The following is a 24,187-nucleotide window of genomic DNA, read 5'->3' on the forward strand; positions in this document are numbered from 1 at the left end:
AGCTGCCGAAGAGGCAAGAGACTTTTTCATGCCTCTTTGTTTCCCAGTGCATGAGGAGAGGGGATTAAAAATGCCACTTAAAGGAGCTCCAGAGATGGGCACGTGCCGTGGCTATCAGCACGGACCCCAGAGATGGGCATGAGACGCTAAGGCTGAGGCTGAAGCCACCAAGAAGCCTGTGTACAAGCACAGGTCACTATCCACACCTCCCCTCCCAGGAGCCTGTGAAGCCCGCCACTGCCAGGGTCCCGTGATCCAGGGACAACTTCCCTGGGAGAACACATGCCATGCCTCAGGCTGGTACAACGTCATGCTGGGCTCTGCCACCGCAGGCTCGCCCCACACTCCGTACCCCTCCTCCCCCCAGCTTGAGTGAGCCAAAGCCCCCGAATCAGCTGCTCCTTTAACCCCGTCCTGTCTGAGTGAAGAACAGACACCCTCAGGTGACCTACACGCAGAGGCGGGGCCAAATCCAAAGCTGAACCCCAGGAGCTGTGTGAACAAAGAAGGGAAAGGGAAATTTCCCCCAGCAGTCTCAGGAGCAGTGGATTAAATCTTCACAATCAACTTCATGTACAATGCATCTGTGTAATACCTGAATAGACAACGAATCATCCCAAATTGAGGAGATGGACTGTGGGAGCAACTATATATATATTTTTCCCCTTTTTCTCCTTTTTTGTGTGTGTATATGTATGCTTCTGTGTGTAATTTTGTCTGTATAGCTTTGCTTTTACCATTTGTCCTAAGGTTCTGTCTGTACATTTGTTTTTGTTTTGTTTAGTACAGATTTTAGTGCTTGTTATCATTGGTGGATTTGGTTTGGTTGCTCTCTTCCTTCTTTCTTTCTTTTTATTTTTAGTAATTAACATTTTTTTAATAATTATTTTTTATTTTAATAACTTTTTTATTTTATTTAATTTTATCTTCGTCTTTCTATCTTTCTTTTTTTTCTCCCTTTTATTCTGAACCATGTGGATGACAGGCTCTTGGTGCTTCAGCCAGGCGTCAGGGCTGTGCCTCTGAGGTGGGGGAGCCAAGTTCAGGACATTTGTCCACAAGAGACCTCCCAGCTCCACGCAATGTCAAATGGCGAAAATCTCCCAGAGATCTCCATCTCAACGCCAAGACCCAGTTCCACTCAATGACCAGCAAGTTACATTGCTGGACACCTGATGCAAAACAACTAGCAAGACAGAAACACAACCCTACCCATTAGCAGAGAGGCTGCCTAAAATCATAATAAGGCCACAGACACCCCAAAACACACCACCAGACATGGAGCTGCAGACCAGAAACACAAGATCCAGCCTCATCCACCAGAAAACAAGCACTAGTTCCCTGCACAAGAATGCCCACACAATCCACTGAACGAACCTTAGCCACTGGGGGCAGAAACCAAAAGCAACCAGAACTACGAAACTGCAGCTTGCGAAAAGGAGACCCAAACACAGTTAAGTTAAGCAAAATGACAAGACAGAGAAACACACAGCAGATGAAGGAGCAAGGTAAAAACCCACCAGACCTAACAAATGAAGGAGAAATAGGCAGTCTACCTGAAAAAGAATTCAGAGTAATGGTAGTAAAGATGATCCAAAATCCTGGAAATAGAATGGAGGAAATACAAGAAATGTTTAATAAGGACCTACAAGAACTAAAGAGCAAACAAACAGTGATGACCAAAACAATAGATGAAATTAAAAATTATCTAGAAGGGGTCAATAGCAGAATGACTGAGGCAGAAGAACGGATAAGTGACCTGGAAGATAAAACAGTGGAAAAAACTACTGCAGAGCAGAATAAAGAAAAAAGAATGAAAAGATCTGAGGACAGTCTCAGAGACCTCATTTGAATTATAGGGTTTCCAGAAGAAGAAGAGAAAAAGAAAGGGACTGAGAAAATATTTGAAGAGATTATAGTTGAAAACTTCCCTAATATGGGAAAGGAAATAGTCTGTCAAGTCCAGGAAGCACAGAGAGTCTTATACAGGATAAATCCAAGGAGAAAGATGACAAGACACATATTAATCAAACTATAAAAAATTAAATACAAAGAAAGCATATTAAAAGCAGCAAGGATAAAACCACCAATAACATACAAGGGAATCCTGATAAGGCTAACAGCTGGTCTTTCAGCAGAAACACTGTAAGCCAGAAGGGAGTGGCAGGACATATTTAAAGTGATGAAGGGGAAAATCCTACAATGAAGATTACTCTACCCAGCAAGGACCTCATTCAGATTTGATGGAGAAATTAAAACCTTTAGAGAGAAGCAAAAGCTTAGAGAATTCAGCACCACCAAACCAGCTTTACAACAAATGCTTAAGGAACTGCTCATGGCAGAAAACACAAGAGAAGCAAAAGACCTACAATAACAAACACAAAACAATTAAGGAAGTAGTAATAGGAACATACATATCGATAATTACCTTAAATGTAAAGAGATTAAATGCTCCAACAAAAGACATAGACTGGCTGAATGGATACAAAAACAAGACCTGTATATATGCTGTCTTCAAGAGACCCACTTCAGACCTAGGGTCACATACAGACAGAAAGTGAGGTGATGGAAAAAGATATTCCATGCAAATGGAAATCAAAAGAAAGCTGGAGTAGCAATTCTCATATCAGACAAAATAGACTTTAAAACAAAGACGATTACAAGAGACAAAGAAGGACACTGTATAATGATCAAGGGATCGATCCAAGAAGAGGATATAACAATTGTAAATATTTATGTTCCCAACATATGAGCACCTCAATAAATAAGGCAAATAGTAACAGCCATAAAAGGGGAAATTGACAGTAACAGAATCATACTAGGGGACTTTAACACCCCACTTTCGCCAATGGACACATCATCCAAAATGAAAATAAATAAGGAAGCACAAGTTTTAAATGATACATTAAACAAGATGGACTTAATTGATATTTATAGGACATTCCATGCAAAAATAACAGGATACACTTTTTTCTCAACTGCCCATGGAACATTCTCCAGGATAGATCATATCTTGGGTCACAAATCAAGCCCTGATAAATATAGGAAAATTGAAATCCTGTCAAATATCTTTTCTGATGACAATGCTATGAGACTAGAAATCAATTACAGGAAAAAGTCTGTAAAAAATACAAAGACATGGAGGCTAAACAATGCACTACTTAATAACCAAGAGATCACTGGAGAATTCAAAGTGGAAATCAAAAAATACCTAGAAACAAATAACAATGAAAACACGATGACCGAAAACCTATTGTATGCAGCAAAAACACTTCTAAAAGAAAGTTTATAGCAATACCATCCTACCTAAGAAACAAGAAACATCTCAAATAAAAAACATAAACTTACACCTAAAGCAATTAGAAAAAGAAGAACAAAAAAACCCCAAAGTTAGCAGAAGGAAGGAAATCATAAAGATCAGATCAGAAGTAAATGATAAAGAAATGAAGGAAACAATAGTAAAGATCAATAAAACTAAAAGCTGGTTCTTTGAGAAGATAAACAAAATCAATAAACCATTAGCCAGACTCATGAAGAAAGAAAGGGAGAAGACTCAAATCAATAGAATTAGAAATGAAAAAGGAGAAGTAACAACTGACACTGCAGAAATACAAAGGATCATGAGAGATTACTACAAGCAATTATATGCCAATAAAATGCACAACCTGGAAGAAATGGACAAATTCTTAGAAATGCACAACCTGCCAAGATTGAACCAGGAAGAAATAGAAAACGTAAACAGATCAGTCACAAGCACTAAAATTGAAACTGTGATTAAAAATCTTCCAGGGCCTTCCCTGGTGGCACAGTGGTTGGGAGTCCGCCTGCTGATGCAGGGGACACGGGTTCGTGCCCCGGTCCGGGAGGATCAAGGCATAGAGCGAACTTACCTCAACATAATAAAGGCCATATATGAAAAACCCACAGCCAACATTGTCCTCAATGGTGAAAAACTGAAACCATTTCCACTAAAATCAGGGACAAGACAAGCTTTCCCAGTTTCACCACTATTATTCAACATAGCTTTGGAAGTTTTAGCCACAGCAATCAGAGAAGAAAAAGAAATAAAAGGAATCAAAATCGGAAAAGAAGAAGTAAAGCTGTCACTGTTTTTAGATTACATGATACTATACCTAGAGAATCCTAAAGATGCTATCAGAAAACTACTAGAGCTAATCAATGAATTTGGTAAAGTAGCAGGATACAAAATTAATGCACAGAAATCTCTTGCGTTCCTATACACTAATGATGAAAAATCTGAAAGTGAAATTAAGAAAACATTCCCATTTACCATTGAAAAAAAAGAATAAAATACCTAGGCATAATCCTACCTAAGGAGACAAAAGATCTCTATGTAGAAAACTATAAGACACTGATGAAAGAAATTAAATATGACACAAACAGATGGAGAGTTATATCATGTTCTTGGATTTGAAGAATCAACACTGTGAAAATGACTCTACTACCCAAAGCAATCTACAAATTCAATGCAATCCCTGTCAAACCACCACTGGCATTTTTCACAGAACTAAGACAGAAAATTTCACAATTTGTATAGAAACACAAAAGACCCCGAATAAACAAAGCAATCTTGAGAAAGAAAAATGGAGCTGGAGGAATCAGTTTCCCTGACTTCAGACTATACTACAAAGCTACAGTAATCAAGACAGTATAGTACTGTCACAAAAACAGAAATATAGATCAGTGGAACAGGGTAGAAAGCCCAGAGATAAACCCATGCACATATGGTCACCTTATCTTTATAAAATGAAATGAAATTGAGTTTTTTGTAGTGAGGTGGATGGACCTAGAATCTGTCATACAGGGTGAATTAAGTCAGAAAGAGAAAAACAAATACCATATGCTAACACATATATATGGAATCTAAAAAAAAATTGGTAATGGAGAACCTATGGGCAAGACGGGAATAAAGACGCAGACCTACTAGAGAATGGACTTGAGGATACGGGGAGTGGTAAGTGTAATCTGGGACAAAGTGAGAGAGTTGCATGGACATATCTACACTACCAAATGTAAAATAGATAGCTAGTGGGAAGCAGCCACATAGCACAGGGAGATCAGCTCGGTGCTTTTTGACCACCTAGATGGGTGGAATAGGGAGGGTGGGAGGGAGGGAGATGCAAGAGGAAAGAGATATGGGGATATATGTATATGTATAACTGTTTCACTTTGTTATAAAGTGGAAACTAACACACCATTTTAAAGACATTTTACTCCAATAAAGATGTTAAAAAACACAAAACTATATTGCAATTTTACAACCAGGATATAATTGATAAAATCATTGATAATATCCACTACTTTATTCAGATTTCCCCAGTTTTACTTGTATTCCTTTGTGTTTGTGTGTGTGCATTTAGTGTAATGCAATTTTATCACGTACATAAGGTCATGTATCTACACAACAGTTGAGATACTTAACAGTTCCAGCATCACAAAGATCCCTCACATTGCCCCTTTATAACTATACCTACTGCCCTCCTACCACCCCTATCACTAACCACATGCAACCATTAATCCATCCTTCATGTCAATAATTTTCATTTTGAGAAAGCTATAAGGCTGAAATCATACACTATAGAATCTTTTGGTATTGTCATTTTTCACTCAGCATAATTCCCCAGAGATCCATTTAATTTGTTGCTTATATCAATAATGCGTTCCTTCTTATTTCTGAGTAGTATTCTATGGTATGAATGTACCGATTCACCTGTTGAATGGTATCTGGGTTGTTTCCCAGTTTTTTGCCCATTGTGAATAAAGCTGTTATAAACATTTGTGTACAGATTTTTGTGTAAATATATATGGATTCAGAGAACATTATCTGGGAAGCTGTGCCTATAGTTGCCTGAAGAGGAGATGGCAGGCAAGGGGTTAGGAAAACGTTTGGGAAGGCTTTCGAGTGGTGAGGTCCTGGGGGTTTGAACTTACTGCTTCTCTGAGGGGTCTTTTCTACATTGTAGATATGTTTAGCAGACACTGATGAGGAAAGAGTGAGAGGGTGAGAGAGAGAGAGAATCAATAAATGAAATATAGATTTGAGGTCAACAGTTTATGGAATAGAGTATATTCATCTACAGTTTTCTAATATACATAGAAATTTGCCAAACAGAATTTATATCAAACTATACATACTCTTTCATAAACTGATTTTTAAAATACGATTTATCTTTGCAAAAGTTATGTTTTTTTAATTAAAAAAAGAAGAGATAAAGAAAAATGGAGATGATGTCTCAGGTTGATCAAATCCAGAATTGCCATGCTGAAAGCCAAGACAACCAAAAGTTAGAAAATGAAGGAGGTGCCTTTGTTCTCTGTTTTTAAATCCAGTAACACTTCTGTCTTTACAAATAAAGTCTCAAAATACCATTTAAAAAATTCTGGGCAGCAGAAATACATTGGAATATCAGAATAATATAATTTTTTGTGATATTGACAAAGAATTTGCCCAGTGTAAATTGTGTTAAATGTTCTATTTTTCCAATTTATAAGCTTAATCCCACAAAAGACTGTCTAAAGAAATTTCCATAGGCAAATCTCTGAGTCTTAGGAGGGAAGAGTGTTTCATTGTAAGCAGAAGGCTTTTTTTAGTGTCAGTTTTATTGAGCTATAATTTACATACAGTAGCATTCATCCTTTTTAGTGTACATTTTCCTGGGTTTTGACAAATACATGCCTTAATGTAACCACCACCACAATCAAGACACAGAACATTTCCATTACTCATCCCCTAGCAAAATTCCCTTTTTTCTCTAGGAAGTAAACTCTTCTCGCCACCTCCCACAGGCAGTCTCTGATCTGTTTCTGTTCCTATTGAGTTTCCTTTTGCAGAATGGCATATCAGTAGCCCAAGGCATTTTTAACAGCCCAATTGTCTTATAAATAGTACATTGAGATTATGATTTCTTTTTAAAATTAAAATGTGCACTGATGCAAGGCATGAGAGGCTTTACTTAACTCTAGCCCTCCGGGGCTGATACAGTTCAAAAAACGACATTTTCTTCTTCTTAACATATTATTGACCCTGGGGGATTTTTGCAGAAACTAACAGCTGTGGCTGGCAGTTTGTTATGTAAGTGAATACTGAAACACCCATGTTTGAGTAAATATCAACAACTATTTTTGCACTTAATGTATTTATTTGAAACTTTGTACATGTCTTACTAAAGCATTCTAATATTTTGTTAGAGTGTGATAGGCATTATAGCAGTCACCTCTGTGCAGGGGAAAGAACATCTATTACAAATATACTGTGTTTCACTGCACTTTCCCCTGGAAGAAAAGACTCTACACTTTCTGGAGGCATTTTTTTAGCCCTGTGGATATTATTTCCTCTAGAATATGTTTCTTTTTATTTTACCTGATAGTCAACAAGGTGGATCTTTGCAGGAGGCTCTTTTAGAAACGCCACAAGAAGGACCAGGTGCAAGACTACCACTACATTCACCAGAATGGTCAATTATCCATTCTCTAGCTACTGCTAACAAAAATTGCTTGTAGGGCTTCCCTGGTGGCGCAGTGGTTGAGAGTCCGCCTGCCGATGCAGGGGACACGGGTTCGTGCCCCGGTCCGGGAAGATCCAACATGCCGAAGAGCGGCTGGGCCCGTGAGCCATGGCCACTGAGCCTGCACGTCCAGAGCCTGTGCTCCGCAACGGGAGAGGCCACAACAGTGAGAGGCCCGCGTACCGCAAAAAAAAAAAAATTGCTTGAAAGTCATTTTATTCTGTGCATTATGGCTACAATAAAATTTAAACGCATTGAATAAACCACAATTACTCAAATAGAAACCCACTTTCTTATACCATTTTCCTGTTTTCTGGAGGATATTGATGTGTGCCAGTTATTGATCAGATCAATCAACTCCTTTCATACATTTATTATACTCTAATATACAAGTGGACTTAGTTATCTGATGGCCAGTCCTCCTGTCTTCCTTTCCTGTGGATGCTATGGAAGTGTCATGAATAGTTTCCACCATGCGGACTAGCCTCTTGTCTTTCCATGTAAGTAGAATCACTTCTCCCTTCCATGAGAATGTTGTTTTCCCTCTCTGTAGATTTTTAGATTTCTCCTTTAATTGGTTTGGTAGGCCATTATTCTCTCTCAGAGTCCCACAAACTGGTTTTATTTTTCAACAACGTTTCAGATGTGGACACACTGTTGTAATAATTGTCTTGGTAAATATGGTGCCATGAACCAAGATAAGGTTGTAGGGCCGATAGTATTGTTTCTTGCAGTTTCTTTCCTTCACCCGTGTAAATCTTAAGGTTGTATATATATCCAGTTTCATTTTCGCTAACCATCCTGAGCGAAATTCCATATTTTGTAAGTTTTCTGGGATTATAGGTTTGAATCTGAGCTGTCCTCTCCACTTTATCATTGCCTCCTCAAGTGATAGCTCTTGTTTGGGTATATAGATCGATTGAAATTTTGGTAGAAAATAATCCAAAAGAGATTTAACTTTTGAAATTCTGTCTGCAGGAAGTGGAGTTTCTGAGTTATCGTTAAAGTGAAGAAATGTCATTTTTTGTTCAAATCTTCTCATCATAATCTTTGGAAAAACAGGTGTTTCTAGTAAGGGATCAGTCGACCAATATTCGTTCCACCATGACTTTCTTATTTGTCCCATCAAAATTATTAATCCAAGAAACTTCTTCATGTCACTGTTGGTTACATCAGTCCATTTTAAAGCCTTATCATACTTCTTATATGATTTTTATTCTGTTGGTGATACACGTTTATTTGAGAAGTGCCCAGCTCAAGAAAGTTGTTACCAAAAATTAATTCTGTTATTTCACTAACACTTTGCAGGTTATTACATTCAATAGTTACACCTGACACACCTGTAAAGTCTTCTAATTTACATGAAGTCTTGTCTTGAGTCCACTCTTCTGTAGAAGCAAAGGAGCATTCTCCACACCGTGAGTTTCACTTTTACTTTCCACGTCAGAATCAATCACTAAGGTTTTTTTTGTCTTTTTGTTGATCTAATATTCACATCGTCTGAATCAGAAGTATATTCTGAAGACCTATCATCTTCTGAGACATTAGTATATATGTCGCTTGGACAATCAGAGAAAGTATCTGCATAAAATTCACTGAAAAATTCTTATTCACTCAGAATTTCACGATGTGTCACTTTTGAAAATTTTACGGTAATAAACTTGCATTTATAATATACACAGCGTTGGAACAAAAACATAACGGAACAAAACGTGAATGATAACAACAATCATAAGTTGTATAATGAACCCTTGATCAATTTTAAGGTCTAACAACTTTGCCTGGTGATGTTAATTGTATCACTCTCTAAAAACGTATTGATACGTCTCTGGTCAAAAAATTGTTAACAGACTGCCTGGGTTTGAATTCCAGTACTGCCAATCACTAGTTGGGTGTCTTTGAGTCATTTACTTTAACTCAGAAACTTGATTTCTTTTTGTGTAAAATTTGGAAGAAAAAAATAATAAAGCAAACAACAATAACAAAAAAGTACACTGCCCTTTGAGACTTCAAAAAATAAACTATCTGGCATCACTTTATTTTAAAACTTCTTCAGCTGAGAAGAGAGGAATGGTACTCAGTGCTTTGGGCAAATTACCTAACCTCTGTGTGCCTCAGTTTACACTTGTGTAAATGGGGAAAACAAGTGTACCTCCTCTACAGTATTGTTTTTGTGAGGATTGAATGAGACACAATCCATCTAAAGTTTTGAACAATAGTAGGCTCTTGTAAACACTCAAAAGAATGTGACCTATCATAATTACAATTTGAATTTATATAGCCTGAATATAACAGATCTAAGAAGACAGTGATATTACAGAATATAACACACACCCACGCCTCTTGATCAAGGGGACAGGATTTCATTTCCACCATTTTCATCCTCATCATCAATAGGATTGTTGACTTAGTAAGGGCTACATCTTGGATTTGAACTCAGTAGGCATGATTGTAGAGTCAGGACTCTTGACCACTGCACTACAGAATCTCTCTCTCAGAGAGTTCTTCATCATCACCAGAATGAATAAGCATCTGTGCAGTCATTCTTAACACTCCTGTGGCCTACCAGCTGTGAAACATCAAGATAATCATTGAACAAAGTCTAGGTCTAGTTATGGTGAACTCTGTAAAACTACATTAACATATAAAGAGAAAGGAATCCTCACTGGAGTTGTCAGTGAGGAGCTAGGCCTGGCACATTGGGTAGGACTTATGGGGGCTGAGTGGGAGGGAGGGGTTGGGGAGTCCAACATGACTGAGTAAAGAGTAGGAGCTCCTAGGTGAGCAGACAGGGCTCAGAGATAACTGATTGGACACTCCAGGGGTGTGAGCTTGTCCAGCTTTAGGACCATTTGCTTCCAGGGTTTGATACATAGCCCTTTTATACACTGAAATGACACAAATGTTGGTAAGAAGGAAAGTGCTCACACATCCGTCACTTGTCCACAGGAGCAGAGAAGAACCAGGAGCACTGACAGCGATGAAGATAAGTGGATGTTCAGTTCCCTAAACCTTCATTAGTTATAGGAAGCCAACTTCGAAGGAAATGGCTTACAATGAATCGAATCCACCACTCTGTTTGGAAATCATACTCCCCCTTAAGAGTCCTCTGACTCCAGGTCCCATAGACTTCCATCTACCAGAGAGTTTCTGCCTGCCTCCTTGAGTCACCTTTTTTTTTTTTAACCCATTATGATTTATTCTTTTTTTTTTTTTTTGGTGGTACGCGGGCCTCTCACTGTTGTGGCCTCTCCCGTTGTGGAGCACAGGCTCTGGATGCGCAGGCTCAGCGGCCATGGCTCACGGGCCCAGCCGCTCCGCGGCATGTGGGATCTTCCTGGACCGGGGCACGAACCCATGTCCCCTGCATCAGCAGGTGGACTCTCAACCACTGCACCACCAGGGAAGCCCTATGATTTATTCTTTACCATACTTCATTAACGAGTTCAATGATTTACACTCAGAAGTTATATAGACAAGAGGCAGCCATGTGTAACACAAAGAATTGTTCTGAAGTCTTTGCACTGAAGGCCATACAAAGTCTCTTGCTTCAGGGAAATAAGAGTGAAAATAAGTAAAAACTCATAGCCCCCTAGGCTCCAGGGTCTCAATAGAAAATAAACTCAACAATTAGTGAAATTGTAGGTGTTAACGTATAATGGAAAAAATCTTGTGTGAATATTAAAATTAATGCCCAGGACTTTTGTATAACAATAAAACTTTTATTGTTTTTTATAAACAATAAAATATATGTAATGTCTCAACTATAAACCCTTTCATGTTGAAAAGATCTCTAACATGAGTTGCTTTAATATTTTGAAGTGAAAAAGTTTAAGAATGTCACAGGGGAAACAATCTAACACTGACAAACTCTAGTGATCAAAGACATTCTCTTTTAGTTAGTGTAAAACAATTCATAATTACAAAGAATGTCCTAGCTGTGGATATTATGAGAAAAGCCACCTTTCCAGACCAAAAGGCACACAAGGCTAGGGATGAAATGAACTCTGATCCATCCAGCCAAGTGGAGCTTGTTCCTTTAAAACAGTGGTTACCTACTGTTCAGCCTGAGCATCCCAAGGAAGAAGGAAAGCAGAAAACATTTCCTTCCCTTTAAATGTACCATTCACACCACATGTACTGGCCACAAGTGCATGGAAGGCAGCTCAGTTCCAGTTCAGAGCCACCATCTCCCCATGCAAAGCTGCCACGTGGATGATCCAGACTTAGCATTTTTCCTGAGAGCCACCTGCCACACATCTTCATGAGGTGACCACAACTGTATACTTTCAAACTGCTTCCTGACTAGGCTCCATTCAGGATAGACACTGACAGTGTCATTCTTCATGGGGCCAAATAGTTTTCCTTGGTCAACTCCTGAGTCCCCATGACAAGGCAAGAGGAACTCGAGTATCTTCATTGCTGGACTTATATGGGAGCATGAGAGAATATGCAGGGAGTACATTTTCTTCACTCCAAAAACCACTGAGTCCACTTCAGTGTGGTGCTGGGCTTAACTAGCCCGACTCTTGTGCACTAGTTTATTTCCTGCTTTTTTTTCAATTTTTTTCTTCATTTTGTTAAATGGCAAGTATACTACCCTACCCCCAATGGAATAAAAAAAATACTGTACACTGAGGAATACAAATAGGACAACATTTGTCTAAGAAAAAAAAAAAACAGGCTTGAAGAGCATGGCACTGTTAATGCTTGCATGACCAGTTTCACTGAACATGCTCGGGGTGAAAGTTTAGCACCAATTCTTTTGTTTGTTTTTTTAATCTTTAGAAATTAAACACAACCTTTAACATTGGACACTTAAACAGTAATGAATATATCCCTGAGTAACAATACATTGTGCAAGTTGGAGGAGGGTGGTTTAGTCTGGAGCTGACCCCCCTGACTTCAGTCCATGGCTCCTAAGAGTAACTGTCATCACATTTGTTTATAACAATACCTTCATGATCAAAAGCTTTTTTCATTAACATTGCAAGGGGAAAGTGGCAGGATGTGAGAACACAGCACAACAGTAAGATTGGGTGATGCAGCCTGGCCCAGGCCATACTGATATCAGCCCTACGTTTCCCTTGCACATTCCATATCCTTGTGAACAGCAGAGGATGGTGCCAAGCAAATCTGCTCACGCTTACCCGTTTCTTCCAAGAAATGAGACAGCAATGCTTAGAAGAGCACACGTATCATTTCTTAGATTGTGTTCCTTCTCCCCCTCCCCCATTCCTGGCAGAAGAAAACTCAAAAGGAGTTTGGTAGATGATGACAATGAAGGCTAGTTGGTGACATAAGCTGTCAAAAGCTGGAGGTTTTCAGGGATGTGGGAGAGGAATGCTCTAAAGGCAGCAGTGAGAAGCAAGGAAGACATTTACCAGAGCTTCAGGCTCTGTGGTACAATGGTGATGGGAGAGAAAAATCGTCTACTTCTCTTGAGTGGGCTTCCAGGGACACAGAGTCCTCTGGGAAGAGCCTGGTTTCTGTTAGGGAAAGACAATGAAGGGCACATTAAGAGAAGAGGGTGAGGATATGGAGGAATTATTGAGGTTACATTGCATTTTAGGAGTAGGGAAGGGGTGTGAGAAGTGAACTGAAGAGAGAATGTGGTGACAGCCTTGTGGAAGTTAGAATGTGGCAGTTAAAGGGTATTGTGGGGATTTGGAGGATCTTGTGGTGACTGGCACAAATGGGGTAGACATTATGATGAGATGAGGTCTGATGGATTTGAGGCAGATAGATTTAAGATAGACTTTGAAGTTTTGGCTAGGGTGGGGAGGTGAGTGTCTGAGGCTTCCTGTCAACCCCAAGAGATGTGGAGATTCAGTCTTACACCTAGAGCACTGGTCCACAGGATGTTCCATGTTGCTCCTGGAAATAGATCACATAAATCTGTAGCGAAAGAAAAATGGGCTAGAAACTATATCTCACATTCAGGGTAGGAGTACCCCTAGGGAAGTGGGAGGAGAATGGAAATGGGGTGAAGGTCAAGGAAACCTTAATTTTTCTGTAATGTTATAACAGCATCCAAATCTGAGTGGTAGAAACACCGGTGTTTGTTATATTTAATGCCTGGGACATTGTAGGTACTCAATGAATGTTATTTGTTGAATGAGTGTGCTTTCTGTATTAACAGTTCCTCCAATGAACATACAAAACTCTCAAGTTAGCACATCGTGCTACAGGAGTATAGAAAAGAAAATGGAGAGAGCTGGAGAAGGCCTGAGAAATGCTTGCAAAGAGAGCGATTGCTAGTCTATATAGATCTCTACCACCATACATGAACCTTATGGAAAATATGGGGTGCAAGCTAAAGATATAGCCCTATCTCCATTTTACCTTCATGCTCTAAGGTTCTGGGTGAATATCCAGAAAATGACCTTGAATATTTAGTTCTTTCAAGTAACTACTGGATTCTCCTTTTTGTGTCCCAACATAGACACTGAGTGGTGCTGCTGTCCAAAACTTCTGCTCTATCCTGGATTTATTACTTCAATCTACAGAGAGGTATTAATCTAAGCATCTACTGTGCGTCAAGCAAAGTGATCAGGATTGGAGATAATCAAGATGAATACCCTCGGAGGGAGCTACCAAGATGGTGGAGGAGCAGGAGGACATGGAATTCATCTCTGTCCACAAATGCATCAAGAATACATCTACAGATGGAAAAGTTCTCACAGAACACCAGCTGAACACTAGCAGAAGACCTTGGACACTGGAAAGGACAAGAAAGATCCATGCATAACTGGGTAGGACAAAAGAAAGAAGGGAGAAAGAAGAGGAGAGGAAGTGGGACAGGATCTGCACCCCGGGTGGGTGCTGAAGCAGAGGAGAGGTTCCCGCATCTGGGGAAGCCCCCTCACCAACGGGGAAATCAGTTGGGACAGAAGGGGAGCATCTGAGGCTGTCAGAGGGGGGTGAAACGGCCAGTCTGTGGCAGACTGGACAGAGTGACACCTACACAGATGGTCTGTGCCATAGCCCTGTGCACCCCAAATTGGGATGTGTCTCCACCACTGCACATGGGGGCTGAGAGCTGGGACCTTGGGGTTGGAGAGAAAACCCAGGGAGAGGACTGCTGTTGGCTACAAGGAGACAGCCTGAGGGGACGAGAGGGAGGAAATCCACAACTGGGAATGCTTGTGGAGGAAACCCAGACTGCCATAGAAACAAGGCGCCACTGTTGAGTGACATGCAGGGGGTGGAGCTGTCATTGCAGTCTTTCTGTCCACGTGCGGGATCTCTGCCCTGCCAGGTACTAAGAAAAGCCCCCACCAAGGTTGACCTTCTTGTGTTAGCCACCAGGCACTAGGAAAGGCTGCCACCAGGGCCAGATCTCTTGTGCCTGTGGCCACCAGCTTTCCCACACACATGTTGCCACAGGGGTCCCCGTGACCCAGAGAGTCATGCCACCTCCACGCCCTGACCTCACCAGGGCAGACCCAAGTGCTCCAGGGCAGCCTCAGGAGCAGACTCCTTTGGGTGCCCTATACACAGAGGTGGGGCTAAATCCACAGATGAGCCCAAGGTGTGGGGTAACTAAGAAAGAGGAAAAAGAGCTGCCTGTACAGTTGCACAAGCCACAGATTAAATCCCTGTGATCAGCTTGGTAAACCCTGCATCTAAGGAATATCTGAATGGACAATGAGTGTTCCCACAAATGACACTGGTCTAGCTCTAGCAGCTGTGGACTTTGGGGACTAGTACACATGGGAGTTGGGCCAGGGCAGAAGAGGAAAAAGAGCTGCCTGTACAGTTGCACAAGCCACAGATTAAATCCCTGTGATCAGCTTGGTAAACCCTGCATCTATGGAATATCTGGATGGGCAACGAGTGCTCCCACAAAGGAAACCAGTTGAGCTCTAGCAGCTCTGGACTTTGGGGACTAGTACATGCAGGAGTTGGGCCAGGTCAGAGTCTGAGCTGCCCCCACAGTGCCCACAGAAGAACCAGAGACCTACCTAGAGCTCTGGAGGGCCTTCTGGGGAGGTGGAGGTTGGCTGTGACTCATGGGTGGGGGCAAGGACACTGACAGCTGAGACCCCAGGAAAATATAATTATTACTATTTTTTTATGTTTTGTTCTGCTGTTTATTTATTATTTGTTTTTTAAAATTTTTATACATTTTTTATTTTTCATATTTCTATTTCTACATTACTTTTTTGTTGTCCTGTTTTTTTCCTTTATTTTATTTTGCTTTTCTTCGCTCTGTTTTTTTTAATCATTTTTTTCTTTTGTTCTATTTGTTCTTATCATTTTTATCATTTTTGTGTGTTTGTTTTGTTTTCTTTGCTTTTTCCTTCAGTTTGGATTCTGCTTTTGTTTTGTTTTTTATTTTTTGTTAGTTTTGTTTTTAATTGTTTGATTTTGTTTGGCGGTCCTTTTGTTTGTCTGGTTGGTCTCTTGTTTTTTGTTTTCTCTATTTTTTTGTTTCTTTAATAATTATTACTATTTTTTTATGTTTTGTTCTGCTGTTTATTTATTATTTGTTTTTTAAAATTTTTATACATTTTTTATTTTTCATATTTCTATTTCTACATTACTTTTTTGTTGTCCTGTTTTTTTCCTTTATTTTATTTTGCTTTTCTTCGCTCTGTTTTTTTTAATCATTTTTTTCTTTTGTTCTATTTGTTCTTATCATTTTTATCATTTTTGTGTGTTTGTTTTGTTTTCTTTGCTTTTTCCTTCAGTTTGGATTCTGCTTTTGTTTTGTTTTTTATTTTTTGTTAGTTTTGTTTTTAATTGTTTGATTTTGTTTGGCGGTCCTTTTGTTTGTCTGGTTGGTCTCTTGTTTTTTGTTTTCTCTATTTTTTTGTTTCTTTGTGTGTGTGTGTGTGTGTGTGTGTTTGTTTTGTTTGGTTGGTTTTGCTTTTACCATTTGTCTGGGGTTTTGTTTTTCTGTTCATTTATTTGTTTGTCTGTTTTTAATTGTTGTTGTTGCTGTTTGCTTGTTTTTGTCTTTGCTATTTGTCTTGAGTTTTGTTTGTCTGTTTGTTTTCATTTGTTTTCTTCCCAACATTTCTTTTCTTCCCCTTTTTTTTTGCTGAGCCATGTGGCTTGCAGGGTCTTGGTTCCCAGGTCAAGGGGTGGGCCTGAGACTCTGGGGTAGGAGCACCAAGTCCAGGAGGCTGGAACGCCAGAGAATTCCAGGCTCCAGGGAATATTAAATGGTTAGAGCTCTCCCGGAGGTTTCCATCTCAACTCTAACACCTGGCTCCACCCAACAACCTGCAGGCTCCAGTGCTGAATGCCCCACACCAATCAACAAGCAAGACAGGAACCCAAACCCAGCCATTAGCAGACAGGTGGCCTAAAGTCATACTAAGCCCACAGACACCCCAAAACACACCACCTGCCATGGTCCTTCCCATCAGAAGGACAAGATCCAGCACCACCCATCAGAATGCAGGCACCAGTCCCTCCCACCAGAAAGCCTACACAAGCCACTGGACCAACCTTGCCCACTGGGGGCACACACCAGAAGTAAGAGGAACTACGACCCTGCAGCCTGCAGAGAGGAGACCACAACACAGTAAATCAGACAAAATGAGAAGACATAGAAATATGCTGCAGAAAGTAGCAAGGTAAAAACCTGCAAGAACAAATAAATGAAGAGGAGATAGGCAATCTACCTGAAAAAGAATTCAGAGTAATGATAGTAAAGATGATCCAGAATTTTGGAAATAGAATGGAGAGAATACAAGAAACGTTTAACAAGGACCTAGAAGAACTAAAGAAAGAACAGAGATGAACAACACAATAACTGAAATTAAAAATACACTAGAAGGAATAAATAGCAGAATAACTGAGGCAGAAGAACAGATAAGTGAGCTGGAAGATAGAATGGTGGAAATAACTGTGGCAGAGCAGATTAAAGAAAAAAAATGGAAAGAAATTAGCACAGTCTCAGAAACCTCTGGGACAACATTAATGCACGAACATTAGAATTATAGGGGTCCCAGAAGAAGAAGAGAAAGAGAAAGGGTCTGAGAAAATATCTGAAGAAATTATAATAAAAAACTTCCCTAATATGGTAAAGGAATAGTCAATAAAGTCCAGGAAGCACAGAAAGTCCCATACAGGACAAACCCAAGGAGAAACACACCAAGACACATACTAATCAAACTAACAAAAATTAAATACAAAGAAACACGTTAAAAGAAGCAAGGGAAAAACAACAAAGAGTATACAAGGGAATCCCCATAAAGTTATCAGCTGATCTTTCAGCAGAGACTCTGCAAGGCAGAAGGGAGTAGCAGGATATATTTAAAGTGATGAAAGAGAAAAAAACTACAACCAAGATTACTCTACCCATCAAGGATCTCATTCAGATTTGACAGAGAAATCAAAAGCTTTACAGACACGAAAAAACAAAGAGAATTCAGCACCACCAGACCAGCTTTGCAACAAATGCTAAAAGAACATCTCTAGGCAGGAAGCACAAGAGAAGAAAAAGACCTACAAAAACAAACCTAAAACAATTAAGAAAATGGAAATAGGAACATACATATCGATAATTACCTTAAATGTAAATGGACTAAATGCTCCAACCAAAAGACACAGAATGGCTAAATGGATACAAAAACAAGGCATATATATATACGTTTTCTACAAGAGACCGACTTCAGACCAAGGCACACATACAGACTGAAAGTGAGGGGATGGAAAAACATATTCCATACAAATGGAAATCAAAAGGAAGCTGGAGTACCAATACTCATATTAGACAAAATAGACTTTAGAATAATGACTGTCACAAGAGACAAGGAAGGACACTACATAAGGATCAAGGGATCAATCCAAGAAGAAGATATAACAATTGTAAATATATATGCACCCAACATAGGAGAACCTCAATGCACAAGCCAAATGCTAACAGCCATAAAAGGGGAAATTGACAGTAACACAGTAATTGGGGGGATGTTAACACTCCACTTACAACTAGGGATAGATCATCCAGACAGAAATTTAATAAGGAAATACAAGCCTTAAATGAAACATTAGACCAGATAGACTTAATTGATATTTACAGGACATTCCATCCAAAAGCAGCAGAATACGCTTTCTTCTCAAGTGCACATGGAACATTCTCCAGGACAGATCACATCTTGGGTCACAAATCAAGCCTCAGTAAATTTAAGAAAATTGAAATCATATTAAGCATCTTTTCTGACCACAGTTCTATGAGATTAGAAATCAATTACAGGAAGAAAAACTGTAAAAACACAAACACATGGTGGCCAAACAATATGCTACTAAATAACCAAGAAATCACTGAAGAAATCAAAGAGGAAATCAAAAATTACCTAGAAACAAATGACAATGAAAACACAAGACCCAAAACCTATGGAATGCAGCAAAAGCTGTTCTAAGAGGGAAGTTTATACTAATATAATCCTACCTCAAGAAACTAGAAAAAATCTCAAATAAACAACCTAACATTATACCTAAAGCAACTAGAGAAAGAAGAACAAACAAAACCTAAAGTTAGTAGAAGCAAAGAAATCATAAAGATCAGAGCAGAAATAAATGAAATAGAAACAAATAAAACAATAGCAAAGATCAGTAAAGCTAAAAGCTGGTTCTTTGAGAAGATAAACAAAATTGATGAACCTTTAGTCAGACTCATCAAGAAAAAAAGGGACCGTACTCAAATAAATAAAATTAGAAATGAAAAAGGAGAAGTTACAAGAGACAACACAGGAATACAAAGGATCATAAGAGACTACTACAAGCAACTATATGCCAATAAAATGGACAACTTGGAAGAAATGGACAAATTCTTAGAAAGGTACAATCTCACAAGAATGAACCAGGAAGAAATAGAAAATATGAACAGACCAATCACAAGTACTGAAATTGAAACTGTGATTAAACATCTTCCAACAAACAAAATTCCAAGACCAGATGGCTTCACAGGTGAATTCTGTCAAACATTTAGAAAAGAGCTAACACCTATTCTTCTCAAACTTTTCCAAAAATTTGCAGAGGGAGGAACACTCCCAAACTCATTCTATGAGGCCACCATCACTCTGATATGAAACCAGACAAAGATATCACAAAAAAAGAAAACAGGCCAATATCACTGATGAACACAGATGCAAAAATCCTCAACAAAATACTAGCAAACAGAATCCAACAACACATTAAAAGGATCTTACACCATGATCAAGTGGGATTTATCCCAGGGATACAAGGATTCTTCAATATATGCAAATCAATCAATGTGATATACCACATTAACAAATGAAGAATAAAACCCATATGATCATCTATATAAATGCAGAAAAAGTTTTCAACAAAATTCAACATGCATTTATGATAAAAACTCTCCAGAAAGTGGGCACAGAGGGAACCTACACCAACATAATAAAGGTCATATATAGCAAACCCACAGCAAACGTTATTCTCAATGGTGAAAAACTGAAAGCATTTCCTCTAAAATCAGGAATAAGACAAGGGTGCCCACTCTCACTGCTATTATTCAACATAGTTCTGGAAGTCCTAGCCACAGCAATCAGAGAAGAAAAGAAACAAAAGTAATCCAAATTGGCAAAGAAGAAGTAAAACAGTCACTGTTTGCAGATGACATGATACTATACATCTAAAATCCTAAAGACGCCACCAGGAAACTATTAGTGCTAATCAATGAATTTAGTTATATCAAAGGATACAAAATTAATACACAGATATCTCTTGCATTCCTATACACTAACAAAAAAAATCAGAAAGAGAAATTAAGGAAACAATCCCATTTAAAATTGCAACAAAAAGAATAAAATAGGGGGGACCTTGAAGATGGCGGAAGAGTAAGACGCGGAGATCGCCTTCCTCCCCACGGATACACCAGAAATACATCCACACGTGGAACAACTCCTACAGAACTCCTACTGAAGGCTGGCAGAAGACCTCAGACCTCCCAAAAGGCAAGAAGGAAAGGGGTGGTGGGTTGAATTGGGAGATTGGGATTGACATATATACACTATTTTTAAAATAAATTTATTTAAGTATTTATTTATTTTTGGCTGTGTTGGGTCTTCATTGCTGCACATGGGCTTTCCTCTAGTTGTGGCGAGTGGGGCCTTCTCTTCATTGTGGTGCACAGCCTCTCGTTGCAGTGACCTCTCTTGTTGTGGAGCACTGGCTCTAGGCGCACGGGCTTCAGTAGTTGTGGCTTGAGGGCTCTAGAGTGCAGTCTCAGTAGTTGCGGTGCATGGGCTTAGCTGAACTGTGGCATGTGGAATCTTCCCAGACCAGGGCTGGAACCCATGGCCCCTGCATTAGCAGGCGGATTCTTAACCACTGTGCCACCAGGGAAGCCTGACATATATACACTATTGATGCTACATATAAAATAGGTAACTAATGTGAAACTACTGTATAGCACAGAGAACTCTACTCAATGCTCTGTTTTGACCTAAATGGGAAGGAAATCCAAAAAAGAAGGGATATATGTATACGTATAGCTATACAAATAGCTGATTCACTTTGCTGTACAGTAGAAACTAACACAATATTCTAAAGCAACTCTACTCCAAAAAAAGTTTAAAAAAAAAAAAAGGATGAATAGCCTCAGTAGTTTCTCTGATTACCCTAAACTGACTGCTACCATGGTCAGTGGCTGAAAATTTGAAAATAGGACTTTTACATAGGAGCGCACCAATGTCACAGAAATGCCCAGCTGTGGGGTTGAATGACCCAGAACCGGCCACCCTCTCCATGAACATCCCTCCTCCATGACCTGGCAGAGGATTAGAACAGAGAACACTGAGCATCACTTCCAAATCACTGTTTGGTTGTCACAGCTTATGTAGGCTCCGATGGCTATAAAAAGCCAGGAGTACCTGATTATGGCTCCTTCAGCTTGGATCTCCGAGTTTCAGACGTTCAAAGCTAACTGGGTAAAATGTGTCTGCTTATTGTAGAGGCCCCTATTATCGTGGAGGAGTGAGCATACTTGGGAAGAAGGCAAGTGGACCCTCAGGACGAAAGTAGTGGGAGAAGCAGGGGAAGTAGACCAGCCACCAGTCCCTGGGGGAATCAGTGGGCTTGGATGGGGTCTGGATAGGCAGATCTGGTATGACGCTATCAACACCCAGTTGCAAGGGTGAGGTCCTGAGTAGAGGGGAGACAGTGGACTCAGGTCAGCACGTCTAAAGAGGTGGGAGGGGCGACGAGGTGGATCTGGTATCCCTTGGGCAATCCAAGAGGACTGGAGCGGGGTCTGGGGGCGGAGCCTGTCACGCAGCTTATAACTGCTGGGTTCCACACGAGAAGGTTAACCTTGTCCTGTGTGAGAAGTGGTCGCAGTGCAGCGGTCTGCCTTTCCCTGGTCTTCAAGCCTTCGGGTGAGAACGTGCGGCCCCGCCAGAACCAGAGGACTATGGGGACAGGAGGGCGCGGCAGCCACGGGGCTGGCATATGGGGCCTGCTGTAATTGGAGGGGCGGGGGTTGGGATGGGCGATTTGTATCTGAGCCTGCTGGCGAGTCCGCGCCTTTGTCTTCGCAGCGCTGCCTTCTGCGCGCAATGCGAAATCCTCCCTGGGGCTGTCCCGGAAAGGTCCGAGGGTGGAGCCCCCAGAGCGGCCAGTCCGCTGTGGCTGCAAGTCCGAGGCTGAGGGAATGAGTGTGAGGCTCGGAATGGGCCTTCTGGGGCTGGCCCTTTGCTCTCTCCCCTCCCGTGGCTGTTAGGTTGGACTGGGCTCCTGACAATGATGATAGTTATTTTAAAATATTAAGCAAATTGCTGCCAACAAAGTGGCTTATGTGCCCAGCCCTGTTATTATTTTAAGTCCCTGTTTCCCCACCTCTGGAGATTAGCAGCCAATCGCTCGTCAAAGGAGGGTCTTAGGGTGACCACAACGGAAGGGAGGCATATTCGGGACGTCTGGCTGCTTGAGGGCCTCTCCATTCTGGTCTGGGCCCTAGACGTGTCTTACCCCACCAGAGTGGGGCCAGGCATGGGCAGGAGAGCTCTGCTTCGCGGGCTCAGGGGTCTCCTATTGTCTCTTCTGGACAAAGCCGGAAAGATTACAGGGCATCTCCTAGCCTCATCTCCTCCCCTCTCCCCTTGAGGAGAAAATATGGTGAAATAAAAATCAACTGTGTCTGGTTTATCCCATTCTGCTGAAGTCCTGAGTCTGATCATAATTAGCTGTGCCGTCTTACAGCGTTTACAAACTAGTGCCATAAGGAGACATCATGAGACGTGTCATTAGTTATGACGGGATTAAATCCCCTCCTTCCCTTATTGCAGCTCCTTAATCTACTGTCTTTGAAAAGGCAGATGAAATGGGAAGAAACTAGTACAACTTATGCTGCCGTTTATTGTGTGCTACTCCCTAACCCCCAAGAAAAATCCCCCCCGCCAAAGTAATTGAATACAAAGTGAAGGTGCTCAAATAGTGCTATCTCCTGTTACAAATTCATTCCTGGTTAAGCCCAGTCCTTATTTTTTCTTCTATCTCTATCTGCTCTTGTGTTTCTATCACCTCCATTTGACCTTCCCTGTGATTTTTAAGTCAGACATATTGACTCTGGGTTTTAGAGCATCTTGGTTTCTAGTGCATCCTGATTCAGTGGCTTTTACTGCCTATCAGAAGTGGGGTAATGATGTGGAATTCAAAGCATTTTGATAAAACCATGGCTTTCCCAAGATATGTGCTGTTTTCTTGTTGAAAATCAGAAGATAAAATACATATTGATATTAAATGTGAGAATTTTGGGTTGTGATCAATTAGTATGATAATAGTTTTTCCAGTTAAGTTAAAACATTTTTTTTCAGGCTTTCTTTTAGTCAAGATGAGTGGTAAGCCAGACTTGTCTGAAGTGGAGAAGTTTGACAGGTCAAAACTGAAGAAAACTAATATTGAAGGAAAAAGTACTCTGCCCTCGAAGGAAAGTAAGTCATGGGGCAGGGGAGTTTCTAGTGAAGAAGAGCAATGGTGAACATTCATAGGTTCAGTAAATAAACTATTCTAGTAAATTTTGCCACAAAGTAAGCAATAATTACGTAGCCACTGAATTTAATGCAATGGTTAAAAATATCAAATAGTTGTTTAATTACTTGGGTTATATAAGTGGTTCTTACATGGTAAACCCAAGAAGTAATGGGGGAATAAAAAACTATTTTCTTCTTGGAAAATCACTAAAAATCACATTACAACCAAATTTGGAATATTATACTTAGCACTAGAAAAATCTTAATTTTTTCAATTTTATGGTTATTTGGAATTTTCTGCATCTAGCAATTTAGGTCCATGATCTTATTCCTAAAGAACTATACAAACTCTGCAGTTTTGGTTTTCTGTACCTGACAACAAGATAAGGCAGAGAACAAGTTTAGATCTTGGGTGTACTTGGGCCTCCCAGACTGAAGGGATCAGTTTTGCCTTTGGAAATTACAGCCTGATGGAGAAACTCCAAGCATATTCACAAAACTAAGGGGCACTTTTTGTCATGTTGCTATTATCTGAGAGTTTCTAAGTTAGTCAAAATTGTCTGAAAGGGTGTAACTTCCTAATTATATAGTGACAGATAAATCTGAGGAAAATACTTCACTTGCTCCTCAGTCTCAGAATATTCGATGGAAAAAATGGCAACAGCATAAATCTAACTCTGAAATGGAAAAAAAGACACAGTTGATGCAGATTCT

General features: G+C 40.1%; 1 protein-coding gene across 1 annotated transcript in view; it reads left to right on the plus strand.

Moving 5' to 3' along the window:
- Positions 1–21,818: 21,818 nt before the first annotated feature.
- TMSB15A (thymosin beta 15A) overlaps positions 21,819–24,187 on the plus strand; it is a 2,998-nt gene continuing 629 nt past the window's right edge. Inside the window, exons 1-2 of the mRNA XM_024741879.1 lie at positions 21,819–21,880; positions 23,318–23,434. Coding sequence (XP_024597647.1) covers positions 23,335–23,434 — 100 coding nt within the window. The 5' untranslated portion in view covers positions 21,819–21,880; positions 23,318–23,334. The remainder of the gene's footprint in view (positions 21,881–23,317; positions 23,435–24,187) is intronic.

The sequence above is a fragment of the Neophocaena asiaeorientalis genome, unplaced genomic scaffold (genome assembly GCF_003031525.2).
Source record: "Neophocaena asiaeorientalis asiaeorientalis breed wild unplaced genomic scaffold, Neophocaena_asiaeorientalis_V1.1 scaffold725, whole genome shotgun sequence".
In the NCBI taxonomy this organism is placed as follows: domain Eukaryota; kingdom Metazoa; phylum Chordata; class Mammalia; order Artiodactyla; family Phocoenidae; genus Neophocaena; species Neophocaena asiaeorientalis.